This window comes from Aptenodytes forsteri, unplaced genomic scaffold (genome assembly GCF_000699145.1).
Source record: "Aptenodytes forsteri isolate BGI_AS27 unplaced genomic scaffold, ASM69914v1 Scaffold184, whole genome shotgun sequence".
NCBI lineage: Eukaryota > Metazoa > Chordata > Aves > Sphenisciformes > Spheniscidae > Aptenodytes > Aptenodytes forsteri.
Genome location: NW_008796078.1, coordinates 3,444,529 through 3,466,190, shown reverse-complemented (window position 1 = coordinate 3,466,190; position 21,662 = coordinate 3,444,529). Strand labels below are relative to the sequence as shown.

The 21,662-nt window shown below is 38.1% G+C and overlaps 1 protein-coding gene across 1 annotated transcript in view; it reads left to right on the top strand.

Moving 5' to 3' along the window:
- Positions 1-21,662, top strand: part of SLC9A9 (solute carrier family 9 member A9) — a 239,639-nt gene that overhangs the window by 140,343 nt on the left and 77,634 nt on the right. Inside the window, exon 13 of the mRNA XM_009286711.1 lies at positions 17,873-17,921. Within this exon, the coding sequence (XP_009284986.1) occupies positions 17,873-17,921 (49 nt within the window). The remainder of the gene's footprint in view (positions 1-17,872; positions 17,922-21,662) is intronic.

Sequence of the window (21,662 nt, the reverse complement as noted above, 5' to 3'; positions counted from 1 at the left end):
TTTAGAACAAAACTGATGATTTATTACTTTCTACCAAAATATGCCAAATAAATTTGGACCTCTATCTCTAACTAGTCCGCCAAAATTAAATTGGTGCAAGCATAAACCCAGTTGCCTTCAAGTATATGCCAAAAGTGTGTTGTTTGAGGGTAAATAGAAGGTAGAAAAAAATAATTTGAGCCTTTAAAAGTTTGAGATAAGTATGTGGTACGAAATCCTGGCTCTAGAAAAAATAACGATCACATTTTCTGAGATGAATCTTACATCCCTGCTTTGTAGCTATTGATCAAGATACCTCTTAACTCTCTCTATTATTGATCAGATACTGTTGCTTTTTGCAAAATAATTGCTCTGGAAACTCACTGAACTTTCCTATTTTAAGAACTGTGTAATACCGTCAGCTGGCCCAAAAAATAGAAGGGTATAAAATTAATGTGTTCTTCACATTTGTTAGTTTGCTTAATTTCCAAAGTGTGCATGTTCATTCTTCTCCCATTTTGCTTGACAAAGAATATTGGAATTTCTTCAGCAAAAAAATATGAAATGGATGTTTCATTTTGAAGGGATGGAAGTTTTCATTTCATTTTGACTCAGAATATCATTTCAGTCTGAAAAAAAGCAAAATTTCTCAGTCTTTCTCAGGGTTTTTTTAAGCTTTCCTGTGGTTTTCCTTTCTGCTATCAAGTATTTCACGCAGTGCAAGAACATTTAATTCCACTTTTAAACTATACATGAAGTATAGAAAAAAACCCAACATGTCTTTTGTCTTCCAACAAGAAAAAAGGTGCTAACTGGGAAGAGAATTACGCCTTAATGGTCTTATACAGTATATGGGCTGTGATGCAAATATTCTTGTAAATCTAAACAAATAAAAGCATACGTTGGTATAACTGGGAGTATCTGGGTTTGCAGAGGAACTTAGTGACAGAAGAGAATTGTGTGCCTTCAACTTTCATGAAACATTCCTCCAGAAATTCTGAACTTTCTGTTCTTTTTTAAAATATAGAGTGGAAGGAAAGCTCTGGCACCCTTGATAACAAACTGATCAAATTGTTCCAGAATTAGTTGAATGTGAAAGGTTAATTAAAGCAGATATTAAATAACCTAGGCTCTGTAGAGCAGTATGGGCTTTTAGCATTTAGTAAACAGCTAATTACACTAGAATACAGGCTTTTTATAGTGAATTATCAGTGCAGAAACAGCCCAACAGTGATTTGCTAGTCAGTACATCTATGAGATTTAAATGAGAAAATTACCGCTTATCTCAGCAAGAAGTAATTGATTTCAATGCACTTAAAAATATATTATCAGTTTCTGCATTTTTTACTTCTTCAGAGAGATATGCCATTTTGTTACATAATGACAAATAATATATAAAGGAATCCTGAAGTTGTACATAAAATTCTGTTTGTATAAATCCAAGGTATTGTCTAGGTAAATAAATGTATAGAACTTTTATATATGAAAGTTTATATATAAAGTGCTGTTTATGTAAAATACCCTAAACAGCAATCCTAAAATTAGTTCATGCTTTGCTGAACTAATCTTACAAGTAGACAAGGTGTTGTACACTGTGACCTTGAAACTTCCCAGTTGCCTTTGCTATTCACTTATCCACGTGCATTAAGCCTAGTCAGGAATCACAGTGTAGGTTCGGGTAGTCTGTCTGAATCTCCCGAGTCTTGATCAGTCCCTGAGCTTTTCTAATCTCCACCCAGAGGGATTCCTACAAATGCTCTGGCAGCTTCTGTTTTCATTTTAGATGCGGCAAAAGAGGCCCTGCTCCCCCTCTTGCCTGCTGCGTGAACTAGCGGCATGGACTTGATGGTTTGCTTCCTCTGCCTCGTTCAATTCACACGTATTTCTTCCACCTTTCTGGAAGAATTCTAACCCAAACCTCACCAGTGCTGCACATCTGTGCATATGTATCCATGAGATGAGGAAAGCAGAGAAGGCAGAAAATAGTTTTAATTAACTGAACCAGAAAACAAGATAAAATTATTCTGTAGACTAGTGGTTAATGTGTTCACCAGGGAGGTTTCAGCTCCTGTCCAAATAAGCGTTTCTGTTTGGCGTAAAATGGGTCATCAACTAAATGGAATAATCTTCTGTGTAGTAAAGATCAGAATACAGGTCTTCCAGTACCCTATTCAGTAGTCTACAGAAGAATGATTGCTCACATGCTTTCTGACCTAGTGACCCTTACATATACATATATTTGAATTTACTTAAGATCAAGCTTTTAAAAAAGACCAAAGATCATTATTTTTTCCTCCTGACATCAGTGGGACTACATTATCTCCCTTTGATCTGACTGTCCTTTATTGATCTGAAGATCTCAGGCTTTGTGCGAGTAGCTCCCATTTTAAATGGGCACCGCTTGGGCTCCTCAGTGCTTATGTTCCTTTTGAAACTGGTGCTTGGGCATGTTGTTACATTTCACTGATTCTGAAAGTATTAAGAAAACTTCTCAGCCCATAAAATGAGTTGCCAAATCTGGTTCAATTGCCACATCTTAGTTTACTGACCAAAAAAAATGTAGCATTATTTCCTTCTTTCGCATCTTCAGAAATACTATTTTAATGCTTTCACATCGATAAGTAATAAAATCATCCATTTGCTCAACTTAATTCCAAAAGACAGTCTGCAGCCTACATCCTTTCTTATTTATGCTCAGTGCAATACTGGAAAAAGAAACACGGTATTGGATTCTCTGTCAGAGCGTTTCTTTGTATTGCCCTATGGCTTTGAATTCTAAGTCAGAATGGCTGTGTGCTATTTTACTATCACTTACGTTGAAAATCTGAATTATAAACAAGTGACAAGTTCTCCAATTTAGATTAAGCAAATGTCACAGCTTTCAATCCAATTTATTACATATACCTCAACTTGCACTACGCTTACATAAAAGCAAGAAGGTGCATGTCCCAGAAGGGAGCAATGATACATTTAAAATGTTAAACTAATTAATCTTTTCTGAGTTTCACAGTGTCTCTTGCCTTCCCAGTTTTGTCTTTTAGATAGCAAGATCCCTGGGGTATTTTCTACCACACTCTGAGTTGTACCAAGCTAAACAGACTGTCAGCAATCATCCTAACAAAAAACTACACAAAATCCTTTTTAAAAAGCCTAATTTATTGATGATTTTGCCAATAAGTGTTCTCTCTCAACAAGAGGAAAAGTTATATTTTATAGGACTTCTAAAAAATTAAACCGGCTTTTGTGGTTTACAACTCAACCTTTGTATATATACTCTCTCTGGATGCCAATGTTACACCCTCAAACACAAGGCAAATCCTTTAGATTTAAGAAGTACTGTCTCACAGTATTTACTGATTCATTAGGGTGCAGGGCATGTGGAATTTTAAGCATTAGACTTGCCTTTTAGCTATCGGGTTTTCTTGCTCTGTTCGGTGAGGTAGGAACCTGAAGCCAATGTCAAAGTATCACATATTTATGAATACACCGACAGAACTATCACATATGCCTGAAGTCACTAGCCACAGAGAATTACTTAGAGCCCCAGGGAAGCTGAGTGGCAATGGATAAATGGGGACAGATCCTCAGCTGGTGCAGGCTGTCATAATAACATTCATTTATTTTCTTGGCCTGTAGGCAGAAGTATAATATGCTTTGGGGATCCCCGATTGAGGCAATTTCTCACTCTACTTTCTCACTTTGCCTCTTCATTATCTCATGCAAGCTACCGCTTTCATTGTCATCACTGCTTGAATTCAGATTTTGGCTCATAGTTGCTACATACAGTAGCTCATTCTTATTTTTACAAGAAGGCAAAACCACAATGGGAATGAAGCGGAGTCCCTTTCTTAACCATAATGCAGCAAACACCTTCCAACACACCACAAAGCAACACAAGAAGCATAAATAAAACTATGAATCTTTATAGCACACTCCCTATCTCATCCTCCCAGCACTCCTTTTCCATGGCACTCATTTTAAATGGCAGCCAACTTCAACTGGGTGCTTCAGGCTTTATGCTCAAGCTGTATATGGTTATAAGGAGAAGAAGAAAAGAATTTAAAAAAACAAAAACTAGAAGCTTTGAAGAGCGTCTCCAAATGCTCTTGTAAAAACATAAAGGCTTTAATTAATTAAAATGAAAGTGTTTTATCAACCTTAACTACAGTGTCACAGTTAATAAGTACTATTCAACAAGGGGGTGACTAACCCTCCTCCTGGGTGCTCATAAAAGGTTTGCAAGGACTGGTGCAGGCAGCATAAAAATCTCAAAACAGCACATGTTTAGGAGAGAGCCCCCAGCAAACCGGACAAGAATGCCAATTCAGTTCATTACCAAAAAAAAGAAAATTAGGACATTTTTTACTTGAGATGGACGGAATTAGCAGAATCAAGAGGTTTGTAGCCACAGTTGAGTTGCTGACACGAAAGGAAAAAGCTAGCGTTGACATTTGAAACCTTTGCTTTCCCAGAATGAGTATTCACAAATGCAAAGCAAGTGCCTGACAGTTCCTAAATTCTTCTGAATACAACATGACATAATGCAAATGTATGTATATAAGCTGAATTTCACCTATGTTAGGGCACCAGACCTGGGCTTCTGGATCATTTACATTCCACTTAAGCTTTTGTTCTCTCCAAATGAATGAATTTATTACCACGTCATGCATATTTAAAAATGTGAGACTACTAAATTCAAGAGTAAAAAAACAAGCCTAACATTTGTATTTAGTGTACTTTCTGAACTCTAGAAAGGGACTTTACATACTGTGAAATAAGGACAGTTCCTATAGTTCTGGATAAATACAGCAACTAAGGTAAAAGTATCTATCTTTGTTGCTGTTGTTGCACAAGTAAAAACCTCCTGCAAACTGAAAAGGGAAAAAAAAAAACCTGAATAACATTCAATCAAAGCTATACACTGCTCCATGATCAGTGTGTGACTAGCAGAACTTACTCTGTCGTGAATGACATCTGGTCCAAATTTGCCAACTGCACTAGAAAATATTTTTTCCCTCTGGAACCTCTGTAGTACAAAGAGTCGGAGCGTCTGTCCGTGAACATGCACACATGCACATTTATATCAATAATAGTTTTGGCATTGTCTAGCATTGTAAATAGTGTGACTACAGATCAGGATCTGTTTTGGAGACAATAAGTTTTCATATGAACAGCCTAAATATTATTTGAAACAGCCACGTGAGATCTAAATGTATTGCCTGAAACTGGTAAAGATGGCCAAGTTTCTGAAGGAAGGATTATATTGCAAAAGCAAATTTAAAAGCCACTGAAATCTACATTGTTTAAACAGTACAATTATCAGACCAAGATTATAGTGGAAGAGGACAATTCATGAATTAAAAACAACATGGAATGAGATGATGAAGGGCAGCATACTTTTCCAGCACTTCCATATAGCCGCTCTCTGTCAAAAAGACTATTACGCTTTAATTGATATTTCCTATCTCAGGAGCGTATAATCTATGTAGGGGTTTTTTGTTTTAATGGTAGAGTGACAAAATTAAATAAAATGGCTGTCTTTTTGAGTCATTTTTTTATTCTTTGTTGTTGAGAAGCAAAGTGTTGTAAAAGACATGAAAAGTTAAATTTTCCATTAAGCAGTGTTTTAGAACATTGTCTTCGCAAATGGCACTACTGTCTATCCTGCTGTATTTAAAATGGCTTTAAGGGGTGTTTCAACACGGATGTGCAGAGGTGTTTCTCTGCCATTAAAACTGAAAGGGTAATAATTGTTGACACTGCACACATCAGACAATGAAAATTTAGGCAAAACTCTTCCATTTTAGTACATAACATTTTACTCAGTCTGAGACTTTTCCCTAGGTTCTTCCTTTATAAAGCTTGATTTGTAATTTCAAATGTAAAAAGAAGGTGAATGCCCAGAGGTGGCAAAATTTAATGAGTATGCATCTGATCTGAAAATAGGTAACTAAAATAAAAATAAAATAAAAACCATTTTTTAATTTCATAGCAGGTTTTTTCTATATTTATATGACTAAGTTACAGCTAACTAAGCACTCTCTGTACTACAATATTCACTTCTAGATGAGGAAACATGAAAAAAGCCTATCAATGCTTACTCAGATTACTGACGGCAATGTAACTGCTTACGAATGACCTCAGCTCTAAAGGCCATTGTGCTGCATGGTTAAGAACATTCCAAGAATTCAGAAGTGCCATTTTGGTTTACCCTTTGATAAAAGAATTGTACAGCATATCTTTGAAGGTATAGTCTCCAATATACCCTATATCTGTTTTATACAGCCTTGGATCAATCAATCCATACAAGTCCTTACTGTCATTTCCTGCTGTTCTGAGCATTTCAGACAGAACTTAGGTGAACATATTTCAAACCGGGAACTAAATATCAACTTAAGCAACGCAGCTGATTTACAAACGGCTTGTGAAAAGAGCAGCCTAAACGGAAAGATCAGTGACAGCTTTCATGCAAGATACCTTGTCACCAGTTCTCAGCAGCAAAGCCAGTGGCATTTCCACATTTCCAGTGTGTTTTGGTTGTAGCACACATTTAGCTTGACCAGCGTTACTCTTCGCTTACAATGGCTATGCACAGAACTGCTCCCAGTACCAGCTTTCTGTGATAAATTTCAAATGTCGATGCGAAAGATGGAAGTGCATGATATGTTTTTCCCCACGCTGTGAGCCCAGGGAACTTAGAGTTGGTCATCTCATTATTTAGACTAATGCCTCGGGAGCATTGTATATTTTACTTTGGGTTAATCACATTAGCAATAATGTAATGCATCTACAATGGCCTGGGCTTCTTTCCAAAGCTGTGCTGTTTATGTTCAAGGAAAATAAAGGAACAGACACCTAAAGTGATTCAGAGAACAAACATTTTACTGCTCTAAAAATCACTGACATAATTCACTGGAGGGAACTGTTCTTTCTGAGCCAAGAATTAACTAGCCTCATCTGTAGGAAATTGTCAAAATACATCCGAGCGCAGTTTCTTTTCCTCATACAGATCTTTTGTAAAATCAGTTCTCATTTTTCCTGGCTGGCAAAGCTCATTAGTAGTCTAAGTAAGATGCCAACAAAATGGCCTCATTCCTGACTTTTTTTTTTTTTTTTGAAAGCTGTATTCATTTCCATAGTGTTCATAAAAGTAGCGATTAGGGCATTTGCTATGTGCAAAAATGATACTTCCTGTAATGCAGTGCTGTTTCTGTCTTTTTGCATTAACTGAAAATGCATTTTTAATAATGTTCCGGGATTGTTTTTATTAATACAGTTTCAGAATTGTGTACAAAGCATTTGATCTATAGACTTCCTCACAGCGTGGGGAGAGGTGCGGTAATAATACTGAATTTCTTAAAGCATGTGGAGGCTGATCAATATTGTGGTTTTTTGTACTGCCTCTTATTGCAAGGATGACACAGAGATGCATTTGTGTGTCTATACTTCTCCATTTTGCAACATCTTAAGTTAAAGCAAAAAAGCACCTGCCATCACCAGTAGCTCCTTCTCTCCGCATGATCACTTGTCCTTAACACATGTAGGCTGATATCAGTGCCAATAGGTGCTATTCAGGATACGAGATTATTTGGCTTAAACTAAGGGAAATCAAAACATACCTTTTATTAGTTTTTTCCCAAAACAGTTACAGGGTAAAGAGTTTGGATGGGAGGCATCGCAGTCACCTCATGACAGCCTTGCCACTCTGTGCTGTGATCCAATAATATTTCAAAAGCTCAACTTCGTTGGGATTTACTGGGTTGGCACTCAAAAGAAATAACCTCATTACTGCCAAAAGAGGTACCAAATCCCACCCTTTCTCCTAAATCAGTGCTGCACCAATGCTATAATATGATATCAAGGGATCCTCTTATTCTAGGAGTCCCCCCTCTCATCTGAGACCTAAAAGTCGGGTGAAAACAAAATAGCAAAGTGCAGCCTTACTGAGAAAGCGATAATTGCACTGTATATCCCACTACTATCATGCACATTCTTCACGTCTAAACTTCTCTTGCAGTTTTAGAAAATCATTCAAGTTACGTTATTTTGCATGTGTTATTATTTTTCAGTTTCTCTAATCGCAATGTAGTATTCCTGAGTGATGTGACCTTGCAACCACGTTTTTCTCCAGAGGTGTCTGCATCTCAATTGAGTCTGAACAGATTTTTTCCAATTTAGAGCAAACCCAATTTTTAATAATTTTTAACATTTTAATATTAAATGTTCTACTGTTAGCATGAGAGTTTCATTTTAGAAGGCTTCTGGTAGCAATGGAGTTATCTCCAATTTTACATTTGCTGAGGGTTTGGGGTTTGGGTTTTTTCTGTAGCCGAGATTAAAAATAAAAATTTAGGAGGATTACAGTCCTTTCAAGCTTTGCCATCCTTTGCCCATAAATCTATGTCTGATTGCCTACAAGTAATCACATACCTGTTCAGTAAGTAAAGCATGTAACTGAGAAGGGCAGCGACTATTAACTGACTACGGCCATGTAGCCTTATGACGCTCTTCTGGACTTTCTGCTCTTCTTGCTCTTCAAAACAAGAGGGAGCTTATAGACAGAATTTCAACGCTTGAAAAGCAGGCAGTAAAGTGCTTACCTTGTTCTATAGATCTCGGTTTTTACGTAAACGAGCTGCATGAAACTATCTATTTCTTTCACTGAGGAAATAGCACATGACAGCAATACCAGGAAGTGCCATCCACCGGTCAATCTGTTCACGAAACCTACGCTGGACGAGTGATGCCAGTACAATGATACGTGGAAAATTAAACTGACCGCCACCGCCCCTGTATAGCTCAGGAATGCTGAGAGATGGGAAAAATACTAAGGAAAGGCTCTTTGGAAACAGTCGGTGCTGGTCTAACTTTGCTCCTTTTGAAGTCAATGCCGCCAGTGACATCGGCTTGAATGGGAGCGGTTAGGGCCATGCTGAGCGCCTTGTGGAAACCTCCCCTCACACCGCCATTCAGAGTCTGCACAAAAACCACAGGGGGGGGGCATTTGAGAAAGAGGAAGGATGAAGAAAAATTGCTCTTTTGGGGCAGGGGAAGGGGAATGGCTGACACACAAGCACACGACGTACAGTCCAGTCCTTACTGAGGAATGGGAAACAGAACAAAGCTTTGCCGAACTGCCAGAGGGATCTGAACATTGCCAGGTTCCTAGAAAAATGACTGCATCCGAGGTGCACATTTTCCAGATAAGGATATAAAAAAGGGGGAAGAGTGATGGAGTTTCCCACATACTTTAAAACAGAAAGTTTATTAATCTAAATTTGGACTACTAAAAATACCATTTTATGAAAGGCTTTTCTTCTCCCTAAGGCAGGAGTAGAAAAGTAAAACATGCAAGTGAATTGTTACTCAGCAAAGTAGAGCTATAAACAGCAAAGTAGAAGGTGATAGCTGTATCACATACCACAGTGCAATGAAAGGTGCAGGAACAACATATGACTATAAGCATATTTAAATAGGAAAACCAAAAGTAAAGGGAAAACCAAAAATGCAGAGGAAAAAAAAAGTAAAGTGAGGGAGAGTTTCACAGAAGAGACATCAGTACAGAAAAGAAGCAAAATAGTGCTGATCAGCTGATGTCCTGAGTGGATGATTAACATTGCTGCCAAGGGTCTGTGGGTTTCACCAGCTGTCTGTGGGCCTGTTGTGGTTTAACCCGACAGGCAGCTGAACACCACACGCAGTTCATTCACACACCTCCCTTGGTGGGGTGGGGGAGAGAATCGGGGAAAAAAAAGTAAAATTTGTGGGTTGAGATAAAGACAGTTTAATAGGACAGAAAAGGAAGGGAAAATAATAATAATGATAAAAGAATATACAAATTAAGTGATGCACAATGCAGTTGCTCACCACCCACCGACCGATGCCCAGCCAGTCTCCGAGCAGCAGTCGCCGACCCCCGGCCAACTCCCCCCAGTTTCTGTACTGAGCATGATGTCCCATGGTATGGAATGTCCCTCTGGCCAGTTTGGGTCAGCTGTCCTGGCTGTGCCCCCTCCCAGCTTCTCGCTGGCAGGGCATGGGAAGCTGAAAAGTCCTTGACTAGTGCAAGCACTGCTTAGCAACAACTAAAACATCGGTGTGTTATCAACATTCTCTTCCTAAATCCAAAACACAGCACTGTGCCAGCTACTAGGAAGAAAATTAACTCTATCCCAGCCAAAACCAGCACAGGGCCACACACTGAAGATATTTAATTGGGCAACCCTTGTGAAGTCCCAGAAAACTGTTCTAGAGAAAGCACAGAAATCAAATTTCTCACACACTCAGTATCAGAGGCAGGAAGCAACTGTGAGTTTGGATCCCTAAAGACTGCACACGTGTACATATATACAGGAATGTAAAATGGCCTTGCCCTACATTTTTCAGAATCAATCTTTAAAATGGGAATCACAAGCAGCCCACTGCCTTAATATGAAAAAGTCCTGAAGTGACTTGCAGCAATGTGTCAGGAGTTAGATCTGCTTAGTTACCTATAAGTAGCATGCCATTAGGGCAAAGTAAGCGTGCAGAGTGTGTTTGGCAGAGTCAGTAGCTGCTATTTTTCCAATTTGACATGGAATTCAATGTAATTCATGCAATTACTGTGTCTGTGGACATAAACACACAACTTGCACTTCCCATCCAGCTAGATTTGCTAATCTTTGGTGTAACAAGCCTGTGTGTCATAATGTAATGAACAATATAACAAACGTCTCTTATTCTAGACTGAGAAGCTACTACAATGGTCTTTCCTTAAATCGGAAAACAAGTCCCAGTTCTTACACTGTCGCCACGCAGAAGTTCACGTATTTTGGTTGCTGCCAGCCTTCACGCTGATTTTATTCCAATTCTACTCACATGCACTGATACTACTACAAATGATGATTTCTAAAAATTCCGCAGAAGTTAAATGATGCTCATTTTAGTCGACTTTGGTTCATATTTTTAAGCAAGAGGCCTGATTCCTCACTACAGATATATTCACATAGCACAATGACAGTCATAATCTACCGCGTGTGCCAGAAGCATTATAGAGACGTAAATCACTGCTTCTCAGAACTCCTGAGCTGGAGTGCCACGCTGTCATGATTGTAAGACATCTGATATTGGATTCTGCCATACAGGTGTACCTTGCTACTTCAAAGTGACCAAGATATTTTAGCCCCCTTCCCAGTATCAAGATAAAATAGGATTAACAGAATAGAGAATCAGATACTAGATATCTAAAGATCCAGTTCATTGTTCTAGTTACCATCCGCATAAGTGCATGATGTAAATGTAAATGTAAGCAATCATCTATTTTGAAATTTCAGCATTTTACTTCACACAGCTGCACAGCTGTAGGGAAGTGATTGGCAAAATTTTATGCAGTGTCATTATCCACAATTACACAATCTTTTTGATACTTAAGATCACATCTAGAGACTATAACCTGTGGATCTCTTATAGAGCACTACAGTTCCTTCTTCAACCTTACCTTCTACTTGCATTTACACATTATCTTCACACATCGCAGCCCTTCTTTACTTGGAAGGCATTTATACAGTTATCATACTAATTCAATTTAATTACCAACTCTGCAACGAAGTAGTTTTCCGTAAGTCCACCAAAAACGGTCCACAGACTTTGCCCGTAGGACTACTGTTTTGCAGTAGCATTTCCCAAAAAATTATCTTACCAGTTTTGTGAAATTACAAGTTCAAAAGTCAAACTATGGCATCTCTTACTCACATGATTCTACAGGTTTAAAATGACACTCTGTTCTATTTCAGTATGTCGTGTATATAAGATAGAAAGCATTAGCCACATGACAAACAGCTGTCATAACCATTTAGGAAGCACTGTTTACCTGATAATTTATTTTAATCCTTCTCAGCATGAAATTAAACTGATTTGTTCTTTCTGCTGTGAGACACAAGTGATCATTCTTGCCTTCAACTTAAAGTGTTTTCATTTATTAACAAAGTCAGCTTGAGCTGAACTTTGAAGATCTATACTCATGCTATAATCCTCCATGGGGTTTATGTCTATCAAAATATTGTACTATAAAAAAGCAGATGTGTTTGACAGCATCAGTCCACAGCAATAGCAATAGCAGCAATATAGCAATCTAGGAGCAAAAGCAGATTTTAGGTGTCAGTTTGTTAGGAATACACATCACACTTACTGCCACACGGACAAGAATAATGGCCTGAGCAATCATTATTTATCCGGAAGGTTTTTTAATTTCAATTGTAATGATTTATTAGAGATGGTGAAACAATCTATTTTGGATTTTGCCCATGTTTCCAGTCTTTACAGTTAATAATTCTGTACTGAATGCAATATGCTGATGACGGATAGCTACAAGCTTCAGATTTATTCATGCAAAAATATTCAAGACTCCTGCTGCAAATGCTGTTTAATGGCCATCTTTAAAAATTGGGTTATAAATCACTTACTCAAAAACCCCTTCCTGGTATGTGCAGTTTTTGAGATATAAGCTGAGGCTTAAAGACTGGTTTAGTTACAATGAGACAGCCAGTGGAAGGCTGAGGCAATTGCACTGAGAAGGTGAGTTCTTCCAGTAAAACCTTTGACGAGCAAAGAAGCCAATATTGTTATTAATTATTTTACAGCAGCACTCCTAGGGCTCTAAACAAAATCATAGCTCTGCTAAGCTAGATTTCGTACAAACGTCATGAAGGATGTGCACTTACAAGCTAACTACACAAAACAGATGAGCATGGGGTGAACGAAGTATTACTATCCCCGTTTTATAGTGAGGCCAGAAACGGAAAGAGATGCCCGACTTTTCACCTCTTGAATTGCCTTTGTTTCCTCACTGATCTAGAAAAGGAAGTGGAGGAGACATGGCTAATTCTGACCTTTATCTGACAGCTCTGTAAAGTCATGTTCCATCAGGTACCCATTCACCATCATACGCTTAGATCAGGGAAAACTGTTACTCGCCTTAGGAGACATTTTTCTTGTAAACTTTCCCAAGCCTGATGTTTTGTTCATTAAATCATTAGCTGCATTAAATAATACACATACAAACAACTGTTTCTTGGGGCTTCATTGGTGCTTGAAGTTGAAAGGTGTTTGGTACAACCGGACAACTTCAGCAGGACAGTGGATAGTGCCACCACCCGTATCATTCTCGGGCCAGTATTCCTGGCACTTCGGAAGAGGTGTGGTGTGGAATCACCTCAGTTTGAGGTGACCGATGAAACCAGGCTTCCCAGTTCTTTGCAGGACGCTCAAATTGACCGGTCATTAAATAAAAAGGGGATGGAATCAACTACGTGCTCTCAGGACATGTTTTCAAATAAAAGCAGTCCTGGCTGCTTCATCTGGAGCATAGCTCACCAGTGTGAGTATATGGTAGGTGCAAACCAGACTCGGTGGGACTGCAAGCAAGATTCAACTTGCATGAAGCAGGCTCCGTTCTGCAAACACAGAAAGCCTCTACAGGCCCAGAAGTAGAATTTCAGTCATTAGAATTCAGATTTCAGAGAAATGTCTCTATTTACAGATTTCCTGGCACCTAAAGTGAGGGAGGGCTGAGAATCACACTTTTAAGTATAGACACCAGAAGTTCTGCTCTGCATGCCTAGATCCTCGTGAAGACATGAGTCTATACGTTTTTCTGTGGCTTCCCTGTAGAATGCAGAGATTTTATCCTACAGTGTTGACTTTGTGGTGATTTGAAGTGAGGGAAGTAAAAGTTTGCAACGCCTGAATAGTGATTTACTACTCGGTATTCCTATGGATTGGTGTTGTATTTCTTACTACCGGTTCCCCTGACAATTTGGGATTTATCTTTTCATCCATTTTCATTTCAAACTCTATAAGCAAAGACGTTATCGACTGCTTTGTATTCAGTGACAAATTCCTCCCCTTATTACCAAATGCATTCTGACTGTTGCTAAAAAAATGATGCACTTGATAGCACACGGGGATTTAAATACTGTCAACTGTAAAGGGTCCTTCTGCAGACTAACGCACAGTTCCTAGCAATGCTTAGGCCTAATTGCTAGAGACTGGCTGAAGTCACAAGCTTCGCTTCCAGATTTTGAATATAGCAGCTTTGAACAATCTCTGAATCCAGGTTTTGATCCAGACATTATTTAAAAACATAAAACCACACACACACCCCCAAAAAAAAGACCCAAAGGAAAAAGAACAACACAGAGCAGCTTTCAGGATTTTGAATTCCTCCTTATCTAGGGCATTCAAATCTAAGACATTACTAAAGCCTATCTAAATACACAGAGTAGATAAACTCCACTGCAATATAGATCTGATTAAAAATTCATTGCATTTGTTTTTATGGAAGAAGAGTCATCCTAAATGTTTAATTTATAGAATAAAAAGATGCAAAAATAGAAAGGCAGAAATAAAAGCATACAATATTTAGAGGAGCCAAGAAGAAGTGAACAAGGAATAGAGAGCAACCAGAAAAGTGGGAGAGAAGGACGGAAAAGGGAGACTGCAAGAAGTAAAACAAGTTAACAGGGGAAAAGAGACAAAGTTGACAGCAAGAAAGGAGAAAAAGTACTAAGAAAATATTTTTCTGACCATCCATTAAATCTTCTGACGGAAATGGAAAACTGAGAAGGTTAAAAGGGGAAAGATGTTTATGCAAATATTAACAATAGAGTATTTCTTCGAGGCCGTCTAGTAATTTATACGAATTTTAGGTTTGCAAATTCTAGTGGCAACAGCATTAGATCTAGCAGGTCTTTTGAGGAAGTCAAGGATGTAAACTTGAAGTGCATATCTGTGCTTAATTTCAGTTGTCTTGACTGTCTCATATAATTTGTTATGCTTTGTTTTTTCAACATTTGCAATTTAAAAATAGCATTCTAGTTCATGTCAAGTATATCAGAGTTAATTATAGCAGACCATGATTTTCAGTGCTAGGTGCCTGATGTCAGGCTCCCAAGCCTATGTTTTGATATGAAATAATTAGCCTCAATTTCAGAACTGACTGAACTGAGTCTGCTTAGTGCATACTTAATAAAATGGCTAATGTTCAAATTATTACAAAAATATATTGCTATTTTAATGCATTAAAAAACTCTCCCATAGAATGCAAAGAATGATCTGGTCCTTTTCCCAAGGTGCCTGATGTCAGGCTCCCAAGCCTATGTTTTGATATGAAATAATTAGCCTCAATTTCAGAACTGACTGAACTGAGTCTGCTTAGTGCATACTTAATAAAATGGCTAATGTTCAAATTATTACAAAAATATATTGCTATTTTAATGCATTAAAAAACTCTCCCATAGAATGCAAAGAATGATCTGGTCCTTTTCCCAAGGGACTTTAAATCAATAGGTTACATTGTGCTATCCACACTAATTTCCAGTAGCGAGATACTATTCCATGAGAAAAACAGCACAGGCATCTGACCCTGTGTTTTAAACAAGAGTAGAGACCAGACCGAAGGAAAGCATCAGCTGTGGCTCTGTGGCATTTATGTGGCACAGAAGCCGCCTTTTCTTTTTCGTATATGGATAATCTAAGACTGAAGTGTGATTTCATTAGATATTTATTGCTGGTTTTTTTCTGGCTTTAAATGTAATACTCCTGTTAAGATTTCATGTGAGTATCTTCATATGTGCCGTATTATAATAACCTATTGTCTGCAGAATAAACAAGGCAAAACAGCTAGCTATTCTCTGTAACTATAAGGATTAGAAATTATACATGCAGAGAAGCTTAAGCATACCACAAATTCTGCGAAACTCTCTAAATCCAGATTTTTTTTCTATGCCAGTGGATTCCTGCTGTCAATGGGATTAGTAATTATATCACTGTTACTGAAACAATATTACAGCCAGAAACTCTGGTTCCTATTGGAAGGCCCCCTTGCCTACCCTTTTTCACATTTGCTGCTACAGTCCTTTTAGTCCCGGGTGAAATGTTTTCTGTTGTCTTGGCTCATTCTATAATAAACGCATCACAACTCCAATACACACAAGCAGTCAGAACTGGCAGTTTCTCAACTCCAGTAAGTTCAGAACTGCATGAAGGCTAAATTACTTCTGTCCCAGGAGACTGATTCTTTGAGGTCAAGTCAAGCTCATTAAGGAGAAGAGAGTGTGGGGAAGTTTGTGCTGTAGCCTTTCAGCTGCACCTATCATGCGTAAATGCTTTGAATTTTTTTTTATTTCCAGAACTGTGCAGACCCTTAACTATTGTACTGCTGGTGTATTTCTGCATTGGCCAAGTAGTGTTGTCAGCGAACACATCTAGCGAATAAACGTAGTCTAATAAACAGGGCATGTAATTGCATTTAGGAGACTGGGATTCTCTTTCTGATTCTGACCTGTTTTATGAGTTTGGGACCATGGCACCTGCATTTGTGCCATTGTTTCAGCCTTCGCATCCCGCTGTAGTTACGCTGTACACTCTGCCGTGCAGGGCTGTCTCACGCTGCTTAGTTTTACAATGCCGAGCACAGATAAGGCCCCAGACACCACTGTTCTGTACATAACAATAACAAATCCAATGTCAGACAGATGGTTAAACCTCCATGTAATGCTTCTTTCTCTTTTCCCATGTAAATGTTTCCATTTTAACGAAATGGAAAATACCTAACTTGCTTTACTCCAAACTAATGGATAGGTTAGTGCCATCAGAAGCTTTTTCTAGCAATATAAAGAACAACAGGACAAAAAAAAAGGAAAAGAAACAGCTATTCATTCTGTCTCCTTGTTGAGTCAGCACCAGGATCATTATTTTTAATAAAAAGATAGAAATATTTATGCCTGAAGGACTCAGATTTGTTGACGCTCAAGAGCTACGATAGAAACAAACGTCTTTTTTCTCTTCTATTCAGTATTTACATATAAAAAGCATCTACTTTGCATATAGTTCCTGTCATTGTCTCTGACTGAATAAGAGTCTGTGCATAATATTTACAGGAAAGAATGCTGAGGTATGTAATTGTTCGTATTAAATATTACTTTTAAATTTATTTTGATGTGTTATTACCAAAAGCAAAAATATACTTAAGAACGAAGACTGTCAGAAAAACAGTAAAGTGTCCTTAAATGAAAATCTAGTGAAAGAGTGTATTTTATTTGCATCAGTAAATTCTGTATTAGCTTGGTGGACCTGATACTATGTGGGAGCTTGTGAGGCATTCGGGGGCTGTTGGTCAGCCTAGCCGTGGGCTTCAGATTCCGGTGACGAGAAGGTTCGTCATTCATCATCCCTCACTGCTCTCCTTCCTTTCTTGGTGTGAACATCGGCACAAGCCTCTGTCATTCAACTCATAACATTTCTCCTCAGTTCGGAGTATCAGCCACATTCAAAATGTGTCAATTCTCCCACCGCGTTGCTTTAACAGCCAACTTAATTTTTTTCCTGTCCGTATCAGTAAAATACCACCCAGGTTCTCATCCCCTTGCACATCACCCACTGCAATCTCCTCTGTGGGCTGCTTCCCCATACCTTGTACACCAAGTAAAGCCCTTTCCAAAAGCCACAAGCTATCCATAATGTAGCACGGTCAAGAAACGCCAGAGCCCTGCAGTCCTATTCTCCACATACCTCTCTAACTCCAGTTCCTCCTCGACACCTCTCTTCTGCCAGTAATTAAGGAATTCATAGCACAGGTTGATGACTTGATTGTCTCTCCCCAGATACGGATCAGAGCCAGGGTAAAGATCTGATCTCAGGTGTTACGAGTGGCAGTTAAAAAGAATCTCAAGTTTCCTAAAAACTTATTAAGAACTTCCTTGAGTAAAAAAGTGATCTTCATGTTTTGCCAGCTCTTCTCTGCATTTCTCACCTAGTAGGAAATGAGTGACACAAGAGAAACATTTCTACCCTCAAAGCTCTCTAATATACATCAGACCATTACCATATGTCTTTGTTTTGGGGTTTTTTTTAACAGAGTTGGCGTAGATCCAGATGAAGATCTGAAAGCAGAAGCTACAAGCCAGGTACGTCAGGATTTTAGACATACGTGCTGAATTAAAAACTGTTCAGTTGTTGGCAGATCATGCTTGTCAAAAATAGTGTTACAGCTGAAAATGTTTAAAACAGGCAGGTTGAAAATAAAAAGGAGCTGCAAAGTATCTTTGTTGTACAAGGTACAAAGAGAGGAGATGTATATTTTTTTCAATGCGCATGCACTCATGAAAATTTTGTAACTAAAAGCGTTACAGAGTTCTGAAGAAAATTATAAATAAATGCGAAGATATCCTGAGAGGTCTAATAAACAAAATAATAGAAGTATTGCCTTGATAAATCCAAATATTTATCGCCTTCCAAATGCTGCATTTATGGAAATGAGACATCTCAGAACAGCGTTTAATTCCCTGGAATAAAAAGGGAGAATGTGTAATGTTCAATTCGAGTAGGTCAGGTTTCTGAAAATATTTTTCAGTTATTTTTCACATGGAAACCTAAGTACATAGTGAACTTGAAAACTTCAAACTAAGGGGGCTATTTAACAAGCTGCAGCTGTTCATCTGCCACCCTCCCTTTTTTGTCATACACGTATGGCATTGTTTCAAACGCAGCACTGCCTGCAACAACAGTAGAAATCTATAGACTGTCAATACACAGAGACATAACCCGTGCTTCAGCATGGTACGTGGAACAGCGGTAGGACTAGGGAGAAGCAACGCTACGGTTGCCAAGTTGCCAAAGCAAAAAGCAAGTGCCTAATACTAACCGTGTTCCTGTTTCCAGGTAATGGCATCCCAAGCACTCTTTCAGACTGCACAACTGGAACTGAAATTGAAATCACCCAACAGCGATATAAATGTAGAAAATAAGTTAGGGCAAGACGTGAATAAGATACTCTATTCACTTGAAAATACATTAAAGATATCATTAGGCAGAATTTTAATATATCTTACGTACTGAGTATTCTTAACATTTACACACTTGCACATATCTGAAGGCATTTAGGGTCTCAACTTTCATTGAAACTGAATGGAATTCAGGTGCCTAACTGTCCTAATGTTTCTTTGAAAAAAAGGAAAAAGAATATTATTCATATCTGACCATATCCTTAGTTTTACAACTCAGCCACTATTAAAAGGGCTAGCATAACGCTCCATTGCAGCATGCCAAGACACTGATTTATTCTGAGTCTGGGGGGACTAATCACTAATATCACTCTCCTAAGCATCTTGGTAGGTATTCTTGCAATGCCTCTGCCCAAATTCCGACCAAGGCCAGGACACAGAACCTTAATCTTAGTCTATTCTTGATTGGATTTTAACAATAGATCATTTCAGAAATTTTCTACTTTGCAGCACTCATGAATTATCAAAGATCGGAGAATGCCGAATGCAGTATAAAATTGACAGAATGCATGTTTTGTGAAAACCTGATTTCTTCAGAAGTCAATAGGCATCTAATTTTCTCCTTCTTCTATTAAAAATGAAAATAATCATGTTTATGAATAACAATAACGCATCCAGTGTCCCAACAGTGCCCTATGAATTAACACCTTTCTCTGGTGACAAAACTCAACAATACAACACAGAAGATATAAATAAATATAACACCTTTCATGCCCTATCATGTCCCAGTCAGCATTCTTATAGCAGTAAATTTTACCTTGGAAGATAATTTTGCTGTTCTGATTATTCTTTTCCCCCCCTGTGGTATTCTATTTTCATCTGTCTGACTTTTTTGTATTTGACATCTCAATCTTTTACTAATTCAGACCTCCGTTGCATTCTCTGTAGCCCTCTTTGTTTTAACTCGGTGCCTATCACAGTTATTCAACTTATGCCAAATTATTTCTTTTGATTTTCTCTTTCATCTCATCTCTCTCTCATTCTTCTTCTTCCCTTTTGTTGTCTTTTTTCTTTCCTTTTATTTCTAATATGATGTTTTTATTTAGTTTAACTACTTTTCATTTTCTTCCTACGTTAGTGTGTCTTCACAGTGAAAGCAGTTGTTTTGCTTGCATATATCCCTGGACAAATAATGTATCAAGAGCCAGTGTCTCCCACTCGCCCAGATGAACTTTAAACCGCGTGCCAACTCTCAGTGCCGTTAATTGGAGCTTCGGGGGGATTATACCAGAAATAAGAACTGAATATCTTCTCAAGAATAAGCTGTTTAAAGGACAGCAAAATTAGTGGAAAATAAGCCTCTAGGCTCCTCCCTTCTCAGCCAGAGTACTCGGCCAGAACGGGGAAGCCACAAGGTCTGCTGCAGAGATTTGAATCTATCTCCTCTGTGGCCACTCTGACTCCCAAGACACAGGGTATCTTGCTGTGGGAACCTCTCAATCCATATCTGTAACCAGACCTGGATTTTTTAGGGGCAGAAAAAGCCTTAAATGCCTCCCACCTTATGAGTACTATGTCAGAGGCAATAGCAGCTATACGGCTGCATAATCCTTTTCCTTTCCTACCTCTTCATCTTGATCTCCCTTCTTTCTGTCCCTTCCCTTCCACAAATTCAGTTTTCTCTTCTCTGAAGGAATTAGATTGATTTAGTCAAGACTTCCCTGTACACGGTTGTTTCTGGACTTCTGATTCTGCTTATTGCTCTATTCTGGACTGGCTCAACCAGTAATTTCGGTAGTCAGCTAGCAGCAAATTCCAGTTCAATTTGTAAGACCAGGAACCCAGGCCTCCTTCCCTAGCAAAACATGTAGAGCTTTTTAATGTATAATTAGCATCTGGACTTCACCATACCGTGACCTCATCCATCAAAAGCATCTCTCAGTTTCTTTGTGTCAGTTCTGCCTTGCCTTTCCTTAAATGTGTTTATCATCAAATCATTATCACAACATAAGCATAAACAGAAGTAATAGCCTCATATTCATATCCATTTATTTATTGATGGACTGTCATAACTCAGTTCTGAAAGAACTGAATTGCATAATACATACTACAGATAATATATATTATTGTATAGAAAATAATATATTAAAATAAACAAAAGCATTTTGCTGCATATCACATACATTCAGAGTATAAACACCAAAAGCTAACTCTGGTAAGCAGAATGCAGGATACATAATCACTAAGCAGAGTTACAAAGTTGATCTATTAAAAAAAGGCAAAGGCTTTTATGGCAGTGGGCTTTTTAACTCATTTCCCATAAACAAAGATAGTCAATAGCATATTTTATTCAGATGGTTTATATATCTCAGAAATTCTCCTATGTTAACCTCTATCGAGACAACGTAAGAATGTATTTTCTACAAGTACTTTGGAAAAATGTTGTAGATGTAGTATTGATCTCAGGAGAAAACTAAATAGCCTGCAAAACACCTATCAATATCATCTCCGTCAAAATAACGTTCATAGTTTATTTAACCATCCCTATATCTTTATTAGTATAATAAGGAAATTATTTATACTTTTCCCATCAGTTTCACCTGCCAGCTGGTTGGTGAAGTTATTGCAAGTGACTAATGAGAATAATCTCCATATGGGTAATTCCCAAGTAAGAGATGAGAAACATTGGCATTCTCACTTCCCAGAGAGAAAAAAAATAACGTTCATAGTTTATTTAACCATCCCTATATCTTTATTAGTATAATAAGGAAATTATTTATACTTTTCCCATCAGTTTCACCTGCCAGCTGGTTGGTGAAGTTATTGCAAGTGACTAATGAGAATAATCTCCATATGGGTAATTCCCAAGTAAGAGATGAGAAACATTGGCATTCTCACTTCCCAGAGAGAAGTTTGTTGTCCAGG